The sequence below is a fragment of the Saccostrea echinata genome, unplaced genomic scaffold (genome assembly GCF_033153115.1).
Source record: "Saccostrea echinata isolate AGI-Se365-2 ecotype Australia unplaced genomic scaffold, CSIRO_AGI_Sech_v1 ptg000012l, whole genome shotgun sequence".
Lineage (NCBI taxonomy): Eukaryota > Metazoa > Mollusca > Bivalvia > Ostreida > Ostreidae > Saccostrea > Saccostrea echinata.
Genome location: NW_026889761.1, coordinates 12,580,885 through 12,596,786, shown reverse-complemented (window position 1 = coordinate 12,596,786; position 15,902 = coordinate 12,580,885). Strand labels below are relative to the sequence as shown.

Here is a 15,902-nt window from a genome sequence, read left to right as displayed (position 1 = left end):
GCAAAGCGCTTTCTGTCATCTTAAATCTACTTCCGTTCGCGATCCAGCGCCACTAAGCAAGTTGGATAACTCCACTGGGTTTTCTAAAAATATGCAACTGGAAATCCCCGACGCTCTTTCGGCTATTTTAGTGTAATAATGCGTTACGTGAAATTCTGATAATAGGAGTCAATTAGTAAGGTAAAGAGTATGCATGTACATTGTACGAAAATCCACTGTTAGTAGACAGGGGCGGTTCTTATCTCCATACATTGTAGTTCATTTAAAATCTTGTGTACCATGTAGCTAACAACTGCTGCATCTATGGCGCAAATACCTAAAAACGGTTATTTATATGTCATGTACATATAATGTAAAGATTAAATAAGTACATATTTTTAAAACTCAAATGGGATTTTACTAAGTATTTAAAACTCAAACTGGAATTAAGTTATTTAGTAGAAAATTTCGCATAAAATTGATTTACAATGTAGCTACATATGTACGTTCTATATAATTTATATTCATATTAACTACTATTTCTTCTTCTAGATCCTTATTTCAGACAATATAACTAAAAACAAGTCTTCCTATTATCACCCTTGCACCATGCAGAGAGCTATCAATGAAGTTGATTTTCTCATCTTGGTATCAATTAGTAACAGACTGGAATGCATTCATGAACTGTTTTTACTTGTGTTGTATTCTATACTTGTAATATGGGTAAAAAAATACGATGTAAATAATTCGCAAAGAAAGGCAGTTTGCGGCTGTACGTACATGTAGGGAACGTGGTGGCTGTGTTTTCAACGAATCCATTTAGATAGGAAAACTAATTTCTCGGAAATATTCATGACAAATATTGTGCTTTAAAATTGTGTGTGTGCAGTGCGCAAGATCTGGCGGATATGCAAAAACCTTAATTAAACATTCTTTGCAATGGACAGGAATAGCGCTGATGAAATGTTAAGCATACTTGTGTTAGGAACCTAGAAAGAAATAGTTTAGCTTAAGATGTGCGTGTGTTGCCGAATTGACTGCTAAGCGACTTAATGAGGACTACATATAAACAGAATAAAACAATGTTGCATACCTTCATAAAGATTTATTCATACTTGAGATTAATATAATGTCTTTTTTTCTTGGGCTGTTGAATTATTTATAATGGAAATAGCAGAAAATTACGGGTCAATCATTTTCAGTACTAGTATTCCTTTTTATCTAAAACACCAGTGCTGTGGATATTTTTCCCTCTCAACATGTTTTGCGCGGTAGTTAATTTCATACATAAACAAGTAAAGATTGGTGTAAAGTATCAAATATCCGTAAAAAAAAAAAATATTGAAGCATTTTAAGTATTTCAACAAGAGTCAAAAATTAAATTACTTTTGGGGTTTTAATGACATATTTTTATTCCGAAGAAGAAAAGAATAATTTTTTTTAATTTTAAAAAAGTAAAATTTACAAATCAGATACATATATTGTAGATCAACAGAAAAGACTTATTTTTGATGCAAATACATAAATCATGTACATGTATATGAAAATCAGATGTAAAGGATAGCTCTGAATGTGTTATCATCAAACGAAGAAGACAAATATAATATCCTTATAATCAAAATGTATATTTACCAATCATCTCTGACAAAATGACGTAAACGCTACGGGTGCTCATTGAATAGATTTTTTTCACATGACGATGCCGATATGCTGCACAGCGCGATGAATGTGAAGTGTTAAAAATGTATAATGCACAGCTGTAGCATATTCAAAACAAAATGAAATATATAGTCTATGTCTTATTTATCACTAATAAATACCGGACGCTCGTAGCGATTGTGTAAATATCTTACACACTCCATTAATGTATTTCTTGCAAAATCCTTTCTATAGATTCGTAAGTTTAAAAATCGCTCATGAATATGAAAAAAAGAGGAATACTAAAACAATTAAGTGAGAATACTAGTATTCGATATTTTTGAGATCTTTAATTCATAACTTGAATAAATATGTTATCAATAAGGAAATATTTTATCGACGCAATAAAAATTAACATTTTTATTTTTTAGGAGCACTTTCTAAAATTAATTCACAATCACAAACAGCCAATCTTCAATTTGAAACACTCGTAAACACGGAATGAATTATTAAAAATTATCACCAGAACATTTTAGCTATCAGTATTGCACATTAATGAGAGGAATATCAGCGACATTTTCAAGTGTTCAAAATTATTTAAAAATATACATTTTCCAGCAAATTTATAGCTACATATATAGTCAACCCTCCCCCCCTCCAATGAATTGCGATTTATACGCAAACCTACCTCGTCGCCCGCGTGGCGCAGTGGTTAGAGCTTCTGCTCTAGAGTCGCGGAGTAAGGAGTTGATCCTTACGTCGTGGGTTCGAATCCCACTGTGGGACGTGGAGACCGGTTCTTCGGATGAGACCTTATAAACCGAGGTCCCGTGTCGCAGTAGGTGCTGGCACGAAAAAGATCCCTCACTGCTCAATGGCCGTAAGAGCCGAGTATAGGACAAAATTTGCAGCTCTCCACTGGCAAGTGGTGGCGTCTCCATATGAGTGAAAAATTCTCGAGAGGGACGTTAAACAACATACAAACAAACAAACAAACAAACAAACAAAGCAAAGCTACCTCTTATAGTCTCCTATAAGGCGACGGAGAACGAAAATATTTTTACATGTTCTTTTTTTTCGTTTCTTTCTTTTTTTTTTATTAGATTTGAGAAATACCTTACTGTTTGGACTAAACATCTGTTATTTAATTTTTATATATTGTTTTTTTTTTTTTAAAGAAACGGAGAATCTCGAACCTTCAAATGTTTCCCCTTGCGGTTTGAAAAGGCGGTTTATTTTAAAGTGAATATGTACGTATCGAAGAACTGTGCTCGCCCCAGCGCGGTCGCACTGTCAACATAATACTTCTTCCAATACAACAGGCAATTTAAATTCAAAATAATTCTGATGAATTTCAAACATTGCTTAGCGCTTCCCAGTACTTTCAGTACTTTGATGATTTCTTGTGATTGTTTGATTTTCCGTGTTTTGACCTTCCCGCAGAATAAGTGCGGAGAGGCTTCCTACGGAAGCCAGTTGGTGCCAGGTAGAAAAAAATATTTTATTTGGCGGCCGCCACATTAATAACTGGCGGCCACCAGTTAATTATTTGGCGGCCGCCAGTCATTTATGTAGCGGCCGCCAGATAAACTATTTTTATACCTGGCACCTACCGGCGTCCGTAGCTTCCAATGCAAATCAAAACAAATATTGAAACTACAACAAAAGATTGTTTTTTTTTTTAGGGAAAAAGTGAGTCCCCATCCCCTGCATACTTCTGTGACATTTTGAACCTTTCTCTTCATTGATTAAAATATCCTAATAATATAAGGAAATAAATATTCTCTTATGCATACTCCCTTTAATGACTTTTTATGTATACTTCTAAAAGTTAGCTTCTTCAGCTTGAAGATGGTCCAGAAATGGCATAGCTTACATTCGCCAGAATCTTCTGATGATATCATAGTGAAATCTTTCATGTTACGTGTGGTTGGGCCCGAGATCAGGGGCCGGGATTGTGAAGGTACACGGAGGAAAGCAATAATAGAAACTCTATCTAGCGAGCACAAAGGGCAGAGATTGAAGTACTTATTAGACATGATAATATCTATATTACAGAAAACACACACACACACACAATCTCTCTCTCTCTCTCCTGAAACCCCCCTTTTTGGATCCGCCAATGGAGTTATAATCCAACTATTACGATACCTATTTTTATTCTGTTGTTAAATTTAAAGGCTTCATTACAGTTGTGATAGATACCTGTATCAACATTTCATATTTTTTTATTATTACAGCTTAATTTGACTTTTTTTTCGTACTGATTGTTAGGCCATTATTTACACACTGAGTTGTCGACGGATTTTTGCTTTTTTTCCCGAACATGACAGGGAGCACATGTTGGGTGTGACCGGTCGGCAGGGGATGCTCACTCCTCCATGGCACCTTATCCCACCTCCGATGTTTTGGAGGTCCGTGTTTGCTCCGCTCCTATTTTTTAATTGTTTAATGGACTTTTGAGCTCGAATACTGTTCGTTATCTCCACATATTTCATTTAGCAATTAGACTTACATAACGATGAAAATCTCAAAATACAAGTAAAAAGATAATTAAATTTAATTACACCTACATGTATATTCAATAAATCTAGAAATTTTCTTTGGATTTCGGTTAGAAACATATGCATATGGTCCACGTATTGCAGTCCTTTTTTAAAGGACAGCAACTTGTTAGTATTCATTTTTATCAAAATTTCTGCCGTAAACTGGACACTGAAAGCTTTAATTCGTTTGGTGATTTCACTAGAGAGAAATACATAGATGAGTGAAATTGTCATAATTATTATTATTATTATTATTATTATTATTTTTACATTTTTCATTACTATGATATTTAACACACACATAAAGTAGCATTTACCAACCAATAAACGAACTACTCAAAGTATAGAAAATAGGAAATCATTTAAGATGGGGTATGCAAACTTTCACCATATCGTTGGGCTTAAAATGTACATGTATATATGTATGTAGTACAAAATTATTAAAGTAAAAGCCTGTGTTCTCCCTCCTCAATCATCAACCTAATGCTGGACACCAGTGAGAAGTTATACCTCCACCAAACACAGAATGGAGGGGCTATTTCATAATAAATTTTGCGCGACCCTTTTTGTCAAATAACATACATGTATGTATTCGGTGATTGGTGTAAGATAACTATTTGTCACTCTGACTTTACATACAGAAGGAGGCTTAGAAAAGACATCTTTACTTACATTACATTAAAAAAAAACAATTTTATTATATTACATTAAGGGTTTCGTCCGTTATGCAAAATATCCCATGTTTCAAACTGTCGAAAATGCCCTTGAATACTCAACAAAGTAGACCATGACTCCCTAAGTAATTGTTCAGTTGAATTTTGATATTACATAATATTCAATATCATTATCTAATTTCAATAATTATTAGATTCAATTTATTTTTCGAACCTATACCTGAAACAGGGGACTCCGAATCACACCAAAAACTGACTCCATTCACTTTTAGCAAACAATATCGACCATTGAATCCCTTTACATCACAGCTTTGAGGTGAGTGCACACCTGGGTTGGTATCTTGACATTTAATTTTCTAAATGAAAAATTGCATTTTGCTTATATTCATTACTTCATTTTAAATATCATTTTCAGTTTAATCAGGAACTTAAATAATTATTAAACTTACCCCGTTATACATATCGCAAAATTCTCCTGTATAGTTTTCTTTACATTTACACCTTGCGTCATCCTTTGCCAAATTTGAAGAGGGAATTAATGTGCCATTGTTTTGACAGGGTCCGTTTTTTGTAAAGCTGTATTCTAAACAGAAGTCCACTGGAAAGAAAAAAAATATTTACCATAGATTTGAATCCTTTGAAGACTTGCACTAACTCTTTTGACTAACTCAGTATTCAAATTATTAATACATATTTTTCTTCAAATACCTGAGGAGTAGGAACATATAAAATGTACCTGACACGTGTTCCAAGCTACCATTCTTGTTGGGATCCGAAAGATCGCACACGTCCCATATTTGTAATTCGTACATGTAGAAAGAACAAACACATTTTGGGTTCAGGAAGTAGCCGCCACACAACGTCCTTTTTCCAGTGTAATCTACAAAGCAGAAGTCTCTGGTGAAACCGTAGTTCTACTGATTGGCTCTTATAATAAAGGCTTTAGAACCAGAGTCCTCTTGCCAGAAAATTCTGAATGACACTTTAGCTTTACTGGTTTGGTCTTAAAAGTAGTACCTTGTCTTAAATTTCTCGTTTTTTTAAAAATAGGTTTGCATTTACAGAATTTTGTGGGCTTATTTTTTCTATACTCGAAATAAGTTTTGTTGATATCAAATTAAAACTGTAGGAGGAATAGCACATTGAACTATTTTTAAAATTTCTTTTCTAAAAAGCTGTAGAATCAACAATTATAAGCAAATGTGAGCCTTGCTTTTGTCTACCTATAAACCAGGTTTAATTGATCTTAGTGATTTCTTATAATCACTACTTTGTTCATTAAAATAAAACTAAAACACAGCACTGTTTACTGTATAAAATGAACAAAATTTTATCTAAAATACTAGTAACTGAAATATTGATTGAATAGTGTTTTGAGAGGACTTCACAGTCATTTCATTTTTTCAAAACATGACAATACCTTTCATTGATTATGATAAACGTGGTGACTTTAACTTTTTTGCGTCAACTTTCCATATTATATATACCTTTATTATATACCCGATTGTGTATCATTGATTTTTACTGTTGATTTCACGTAATCATATGACGGTGTGATTCGATTTTCCGGATCACCACACTGTGGTTTTCTGAATCCATATCACCATTCTCTGAAACTGATGACGTAGTACAAAATATACATGACGCTTTTTTTCCTTGCGTATCAGAGTCCCTTGAAAAATGTTTTTTTGAATGGATATAAGTTGTATAATTGATTTCAAAAGTTTTCTTTTATTATATTTTGCTAACTATATAGAGGGATATATAATAAACAAATCATTAGAACAGTAAGCTGATCCGAAGAGCCGTATCACGTCTCGTTGAGTCGACGTTTCGTGTCTTCTTTGATCTGATGATCTGCGCCTCGACTTGATAAGGCCCTTCGGGTCAGGTTACTGTTGTAATATATATATATATATATATATATATATATATATATATATATATATATATATATATATATATATATATATATATATATATATATATATATATATATATATATATATATATATATATATATATATATATATATATATATCAGGGATGGGGTCAATTACTTTAAAAAGTAATTAATTAAATTACAATTACTTTGAGTTTTTCTTCAATTAAATTACAATTAAATTACAGGCTTGCTTAGACATGTAATTAATTAAATTACGATTACTTTGCAAAAGTAATTAATTAAATTACAAATCAAATTTTTAATTTTTCTGAAAATTTTTATAATCCTTTTCAATGAATATACAGAACATCATTTATTTGTATATAAGCCAGCCTCTGCACAAACAGTACAAGAAATAATATGCTATAGGTATTGTATATCATTGTGGTTAAATTTATATGATTTATTTACAAAACATTAAAGAATCTCTTAAGTAATATCCGAGATCAGTTTAATGCAGTTTCCACCAAACAAAACCTACATGTACACAAATTGCGTGGCTTTTGATATTTGATTAAAAGTGGGAATTTCAATAGAGTAAAATGAGTGGCAACTGTAACGCCTCAAACTGAATATTTCCTTTGAAGGTAACCTGAACATCCTAAATTGCTATTTATGTTGAACAATTTTACTTCATAAATAATGCCTGTACAGATAGAAAATTCATTCATAAAAATCTGTTTACTAGATGTTAAAATAATTATCAAATTGAAAGGGTTTTTTTCCTCTTCTAAAGCTAGCGAAGCATTTTAAATTGAAATAATTATCTCTATGGCTTTGTCTTCTAAATCATGGAATGAATATCTCTTTAGAGGAGTTGATTTGTTTTGATTGCAATTTACAGCTGTGATCTGGAGGGCGATTATCTCTTCCCAACAAGTTTAAGAGAGAACTTAATTAATGACACACACCTTCTTTTTCTTTATTATTGATCAAACAACAAAAATTGAAATTTAATGTGTGTTTCATAGCTGAATAGACCTAAGAAGGGTGGTTCAAAATTCAGATTTATAAACATAAATCAAAAAATTCCAAATTTACATAATGATTAGAAAGAAACTAGATTATTATTTATCAAGCCAATCATTTAATTATTTGTTTGTAAACATTAACAGTATAACTTAAGATTTTGCTTAATTGATGGATTGAGGATATGTTTTACAATTAAAAAAACAGTACATGTAAAATGGGGAGGTAGAGGTAACATTATATCATGAATGTGTATTTAAATATATAAAGTAATTGAATGTAATTGAAAAAGTAATTGAAATTACATGGTATTTTTTCAGTGTAATTAATTAAATTACAATTACAAGTAATTGAAAAAATGTTCAATTACAAATTACTTCCAATTACTTCAAAAAATGTAATTAATTACAGTCAATTACAATTACTTTTTTCAATTACCCCATCCCTGATAGATATATATATATATATATATATATATATATATATATATATATATATATATATATATATATATATATATATATATATATATATATATATATATATATATATATATATATATATATATTTTTTTTTTTAAAGAAATAATGCATTTTCCCAATATATTCAACAGAGCCCTACCCTAGCACAAGAACCCCTGACCCTGGGGCCATAAATTTCACAATTTTGGTAAAAGGCTTAATGCTTCTTACAATTATGCCAACCGTTTGACTGCTTGATGTCCAGGAGTAAAGAAGAAGAGTTTTAAAGATTGCATTAATTTTAGTGGTTTTGGTCCCATCCCTCAGGCCCCAGGGGGGAAGGGACCATGAAATTCACAATTTTTGTTTCCCTTTACCCATAGATGCTTTATGCCAAATTGGTTGAAATTGGTTGAGCGGTTTCAGAGAAGAAGCTGAAAATGTTCAAATGTTAACGCACGACGCACTACGACGGACGAAAACAGATAGCAATAGGGCACCTGGGTAAACTCAGGTGACCTAAAAAGAAATCATAGAAAAGTCGATACCTATATTCAATTTAATATTACTTTAAAGAGGAGGCCAAGAACATAAAACTTACCGTTTTCTGAGAGACTGTAGGCAATCTGGATACATTTCCATAGTCTGATATGGAAAAAACTTCCGTATTTATGACTGGTTTTCTTAATTTCATTGAAAATGAGTTTAAAATATGATTTTTCGTCTTGTTTACCTACAAATTATGCCCCGAAACACCTTATCTGACCAAGCTAAAGTTATAAAGCATCATTAAAAGAATTTATTTCTCAAATTTGAGAAATCTGTAGGCACCTTTCGTTTACTATATCTTGACCTTAAAGATTTTTATTTTTCTCAAAAGAGTCGCGAGGTTTTGTATCAGAATTATCATGATATCATTGTCTAAGAAGAACAAACACATTCTGTGAGAAGTATTTTTCTCCATTGAAATGTACACAAATTAAAGTTTAGGACCGTATCACTTAAAGGTTTTTCTATACATTAATTTCAATTTACCTTGGCCACTTAGCAATTACAAGAAGCCAGGATTTTCTTGTAATTTTATATACGAATAAAGAAATAATATACACTTATCCACTGTTTGTGAGTGGGATAGCTCTTTTATCAAACCCGCGACAGGAACTATTCCCCGAGGGCTTGCCCGAGGGGAAAAGTTCCTGTCAAGGGTTTGATGAAAGAGCTATCCCACTCACAGCCAGTGGATAAGCGTTTTATTATACTGATGTATATAATAATTTCAGACGGTTTGTATTACCTAATACTACAGTTTCATAGGCAAAACATGAAAAGAATAATTAATATAGTTTTGAGCAGGTATTTTGAATAAGATAGCACTGCTGAATGAGCTGAAATCTTGATGACGTCACAATGCTACTGAAGTCAGGATGACATCATCAGCTCAGTCTATAGACTGATTATAGGAAATCAAAATTGGCGGCAAAAATTGCATGAAAATTTTCCGAGGGGTGAATAGTATACACTTATTTCATGACTACGAGGGGAACAGTCAAACTGTTGTCCCGAGGTAATGGGGAAGACCTGGGAAACTGTTGCCCGAGGCCGAAGGCCGAGGGCAACAGTTTCCCAGGTCTTCCCATTATCGAGGGACAACAGTTTGACTGTTTCCCGAGTTGTCATGAAATAAATGTTTTATTACCTAACCTACTATATAATTTCTTAAAGTACTGATATAGACACATAGACAAAAGTATGCATTATTTCTTAGTGTTATCATGCCCTAATAAATATTGATGTATACATGTATTGTTTAATAAGAAACATAAGATTACTTGAATGTTTGAATGTAGCACACTGAGTCAGACATTTTAAAAGGCAAAGATCTATAGAGAGTGAAAGGGTCTACATTTTTTCCCCAAAATTACCCTCAGAAAGGTGTTCTTGTCCTCTTCTTTCAAATGATATTAAATTGAATATATATTTATATGGGTATCGTGATTACTCTTTAAATGATAATTTCAAATTTATTGCCATGAAAATGCTTCAATTTATACATAAATCAATATTATAGCTGTAAAGTATGGGAAATTAATTATGACGTCATAATGGATCAGTTCAGTCATGCAACAGTTCATTCTGTGACCAGGTAAACAGTTTTGACTGTTTCATGATGTGCAAAAAACATTAAATGAATGAGGAAACAGTTCAAAATGCCTAATTACAATTTATGAAGTAGGTTAGGTAATAACAAAAACTATACCCCGGGGTATAGCTTTGCTATGCGTGGAAATTTTCAGACTATAAAAGATAGTTATTTTACCTTCTTAACTTTATATAGGAAACATTTTAACAGAAGTATAATAATGTACATTATCAAATTGTTGATTTCTGGATTTGATTCCTGGTTTTGTTATATAATTCAAATTTATTTATTTATTATTTATTAGTTCATTTATTTATTTTTATTCACTGTTTTGCACTGTAGGGTTTCTGTAAAAATTTACATATTGACAAAGATTTATTTAATGCACCTCAAAGGATCTACACTCACCATCAATTCGCTCTTTACATCTTTCTCGATAGTTTGTCCTATTGAAAAATGCTGCAATAGGATATCAATACATATTATTAACAAAGAAAATGAATTATCTATCTAAAGATTGCTTATTCCAGTAATGGTCGTACTAAATATATTACAAAAAAAGACTTGAGAAACCTTTTGAGCTATTACTTACGCTCTTCTCTTCTGATTACTTGTTCTACCTCTACAGCATATTCTGAAATATATAAAGTCTCATTTTGCTCCTTACTATTGATTCTTTATCCCTTTTTTAAATTCATATTTATAAATTTTCCGGGATCAAGACAGCAGATGATAAAAGACTGACTCAGACTTTTTTGCCTATATTTCCATGAAAAATTTCACCCCTTATTATGGCCCAACACTAGCCAAGGGGGGTCATGACTTTACCAAACTTGAATTAATTATACTTCATGAGAATTCTGAATATCAACATAACTTAATGTGGCCTTGCTGTTTTGAAGAAAGTTTTAAAGATTTTTCCCCATATACACAAATCAAACATGTATGACAACAGATTCCCGATATAAGCCTCACTGTAATGAAAAGTGAAAGTAAGGAACAATAATCAAGCTCAAAAGTACATTGTAACAGTACAAATTGTGAACAGAGCAAACTTTTAAAAAGATCAAATGTGGGATCAGATACCATAGAGGAGTACGTATCCCCTGGTGAATGAGTTTAGCTGACGCAATGAAGTATTCTTTATTATCTCCCTTTGGAAGGGTCTTTGCCCTTCCTTTGAACAAATTTTAATTTTCTACACGCAAGGATACTCTGTTTTGAGTATGGATGAAATTAGCCAAGTGGTTGTCGAAAAGAAGGTGAAAATGCAAAACGTTTACAGACACACGGAAAACAAGACTGGACGATGGATAGACTTCCAACAGATAAGCCTCTGGATCAGGTGAGCTAATATTACAAATATGGTCACTAATGTTTGAAAAGTATTACAAATTACGTTTAGATCTAGAGACCTTCAGAAATCCTTTATCTAAAAGCAAGCATTGAATTGTTCTCATTCATCATATAACTTTACAGCTGAAAACTTAAGCAAATAAATTGCTTTGAAAAATTTCTCCTACCTTTGGTTCTGACCGTTATAAACCATGAAACAAACAACAAAAACTTCATTCGAGCATCCATTTATGATTCTTGCCTAAAGAAAAATAAAATCTGTTTAAACAATGATTTTATCTCATTTCAAATGTAGGGGAAAACTTGCTCACAAAGAAAAAAACCCCTAAAATTTATAGTTCTACAAACCGATCAACAGCATGGACGTTTGTATTTTTATTAAATAAATGCAAAGAAGCGCCTCCACTCATTACATACATGTACACGTTATAGTGTGGAATCATCATTGTTGGGGGGGGGGGGGATGATGTTCGTGGATTTCGTGGGTCACCCTCACCCACGAATTCACATCCTTGTGAACAATAATTAGTCAACGTATCGGTTCATTGATCCTAGCTCTGTATGCACGATTCACCCACGAAATTATGTCCTCACCAATCAATAAAATTTTGATCCCATGTACATGGATTATCATGTATATGCATGTTTTCGAAATTTATTTTTGAAATATAAAAGAACATTTAAATGTAAAGATACATGTTTTAACATGTACTACTACAAAATCCGTTCCTTGTAACCTTTCATTGTTGTATTTTTTGGACAAATAAGCAAAACATGATATTCATTTTCATCCACCTGCATATTGAACATTGAGAGCACACTCTTCTTAATTTAGGGGGATGTCTTGCATGAAATATGAACAGTACGAATAGTTATCAAACTCAAAATTTCATTGAAACAATACAAATTTGAAGCAAAGCAAACACGGAATCTAAAATCATCCGAGCTAGGATCAGGTGCCTGGAGGAGTGAGCATCCCCTATCGACCGGTCACACCCGCCGTCTGCTCCTTGTCATTATCGAGCAAACGGAAAAATTCGTAGACAATTTAGTGTGAAAATAATGGCTTATACAGTGTTATAATTTGTATGAAAAACCTCAGTCAACATTCGATTTAATGACATATTGTATTTGTTGAGAATGTCATTGTTTCGACGATAGAATTTGCGAAATGATGACTTCAAAAGAGGCTGTTAATATTCTTGTTTCCTTTTTAATATTTAATTACATGTATTTAAATAATGTGCAAAAATGTTTATACTTTTCCTCTGATCAATGTTATTTACAATGTTGAGATAGTGATCTCTTCTTATATTTTCTTTATTTTGCTGCTATTTTCTTTATGCCATAGGTTAATCAAATACAGTCCCTGAAGCGTTCTACTTTCCCATTTTTCCGTTCGCTCACCGTTCGTTCACCGTTCGTTCAGCGTGCGTTCACCGTTCGTTCACCGTGCGTTCACCGTTCGCTCTCCGTTCACAGTTTTGCGTTCACCGTTCACCGTGCGCTCGCGTTCACCGTTCACAAAGCGTTCAGCGTTCGCTCTTCGTTCCGTTCACTTTGCGTTCACCTTGCGTTCAGCGTTCACCTATCGTTCAGTTTTCATTGCCATTCGGAACTCCGAAGTGAAAGGACTTATCTTTTTGTAGTTAAGGAGTTACAGTTTTTTTTTAATTTATTAACTAACATATCGTGTTTGAAGAATCATTATTTCATGAGGAAAAATGTCTACGAAATATTTTCTTATTATTTTAACTTAGCTGTTAGGTTATTTATTAAATTACTCTGGAAAATAAATGTTGTTACAAGCACATTCTGTACCTATGTAGAACGATGTGAAATATTAAATTTAACTAAGGGCAATGTGCAAATACTTCAAGCACTGCAACATTTTGTTGTTTTGTTAAAGACGAAAAATCGTTTATGGAGATATAATTATTCAAGTCAAATAATTACGCAGCAAAATTACGAAAATATTTATTTCTAATACGTTTTTTTTTTTCAATTACTACGGAAAATATAATAGAACTAGTACTAGTTCTGAGAGTTATACATAGTACTGCGGATATCCTGTTAATTTATTATCTTTAGAACGAATTAAATTGATAGTGTGGTTAAAGGAAATATTTATTTAAAATGTAATGCACTACAGAATTTCTCTACTGTAATATGTGAAGTCTATAGTTATAGAGAAAAAAAAACTTTCTTCACCGTAACTTTATATGTTTGCTAATCGATATGATTAATACCCCCCCCCCCTTTCCCCCTAAATCGGTGACTTAGATAGTACCATATTTCCAGACTGTTTTAATTAACGTTTTAAAAAAAAACTACGGTCTTTTTTAGAAAAAAAAATTCAGTCTCAAAACAAACATGCATCTAAAAAAGTCACAAAACAATAGTAGATCAAAATGTACAAGTGTCGGCGTAGTATTTGAAATTGGCAGAGAGTATGTTTCACATTCAAGTGTTAATGCCTAATGTATTTTACTAATTTATTATTCAAATGTTGGAATCAAATCTAGAAATGATAAAAATAAATGTTATAACTTGTTGGAAATACTCGCACTTCGTCTTCGATGTGACGAAACTTTCACACCTGCACAGTGTCGAATGATTTTGATTGACAGGACAAGCACGTGGACTTCGTTTGAACTTGAAGCAGGAAAATAAAAAACGAGTATGACTGTCAAACAAATGGATATGATTTGTTGATTAAAAAAAAAGCTACTTTCACTGTCTGATATATTTAGAAAAAAATTTCCGAGTTTTTGTTTGATATAGGTACAAACATTTGGTGAAGCCTGAAAGGCGGGGGGGGGGGGGGGGGGTTAAAACTGAATATTACTCTCTCTCTCTCTCTCTCTCTCTCTCTCTCTCTCTCTCTCTCTCTCTCTCATTTGTCTGTTTAATAAAAACTATAACACCATATTACTTAAATATCAAGTTTTGAAAATTGAATTTATAACAAATAATATGAATATGTATCTTTGCATCATCATGATCTTGTCCGAGTATAATCACGGCCATCTAGAGATGCATGTAGACGTCTGCTCAATAAATCATAATGAAAAATAGAAATGACACATAATATGTTATTGTTTTAAATATTTAAAATACGAGCGTATAAATGTAATTAATTTTTTTTTCATTACTTTACACGAAATGGCCTTGACACGGAGATATATATATATATGAATATAAGTTACAACCATTTTAATTCATTCTATAAATCATAAGATTTCTCTGATTTGTTATCAACTAAAAATAAACATTTTTATTTTCCAACTAAAAACAATATCTTTTATACTTCAGCGTTCGGCAACAATTGCAATGTTTTAATGCGATAAAAATCGTGTGATTAAAAATTTAATGTGCATGCATCGTCTTTCTGAGGACAATTTTGGAGAATTTATTTTATTGACTTAATTATTCATTCATTTATTTGTTTACTTATTTATTATTATTATTTTTTTTTTTTTTTTGCACCTGACATTATAATACAATAAAATAGTTTCAATGCAAGGAAAAGATCAGAAGCATTCCGAATATATCGTTCATCTTGCGTTCATTGTTCGTTCACCGTTCACTTTGCGTTCGCGTTTGCGCTCCGTTCGCGTTCTGCGTTCGCTCACCGTTCACCGTTCACACATCGTTCACCAAGTTGCGTTCAGCGTTCACACATCGTTCACTCACCGTTCGCTCTGCGTTCGTTCAGCGTTCGTTCACCGTTCGTTCAGCGTTCGCTCACCGTTCATGTGGGAAAGTAGAACGTTTCAGGGACTGTAATTGTCTTATAATATATGATGACTTCTTATCAAATGAACAGGGAGTCCATGCCAGGTCTTCCAGGGGCTGAAACTTTAAAGAATGTTGTAAAATGACATCCTACCCCCTTTCGACGTCATTTTAACCCCTTTATTGTTTGGACATTCAATATAAAAATTACGATAATATTTCATAGAATGTACAGAATGATGTAAAAATTGCAACTTTTACGGAAAAAATTGTGTCATATCACATGATTGAATCAATGGTATTTTTGGATGACAAATGCTCATATTAGAAGAGTTTTTCTCAGTTACACTAAGGTGAAAAAAAGAATTCGGCATGTTCGAGGTTGCGCCGCCTGGATAAACCATTGCTTACAAAATATTTACAATTCACTACAAAGTAAAACTTATGATTTATAGT

The 15,902-nt window shown here is 32.4% G+C and overlaps 1 protein-coding gene across 1 annotated transcript; it reads right to left on the bottom strand.

Moving 5' to 3' along the window:
• Positions 1–218: 218 nt before the first annotated feature.
• On the bottom strand, positions 219–10,982 carry LOC133185018 (uncharacterized). The gene is made up of 6 exons (XM_061320082.1): positions 10,945–10,982; positions 10,761–10,811; positions 5,574–5,717; positions 5,287–5,435; positions 5,058–5,193; positions 219–316 (listed from the first exon to the last, which is right to left on the bottom strand). The coding sequence occupies exons 3-6, from the start codon at positions 5,647–5,649 to the stop codon at positions 219–221; spliced, it is 459 nt and encodes a 152-aa protein (XP_061176066.1). The 5' UTR covers positions 5,650–5,717; positions 10,761–10,811; positions 10,945–10,982.
• Between the last annotated feature and the right edge of the window lie 4,920 nt (positions 10,983–15,902).

Excerpts from the sequence above, each read along its gene's own strand:
- LOC133185018 (XM_061320082.1), bottom strand. The coding sequence starts at position 5,649 with ATGTACGAATTACAAATATGGGACGTGTGCGATCTTTCGGATCCCAAC. Across the intron at positions 5,436-5,573 it reads TAGCTTGGAACACGTGTCAG|TGGACTTCTGTTTAGAATAC; the intron begins GTACATTTTATA and ends TTTTCTTTCCAG. Across the intron at positions 5,194-5,286 it reads TTTGCGATATGTATAACGGG|AAAATTAAATGTCAAGATAC; the intron begins GTAAGTTTAATA and ends TTTTTCATTTAG.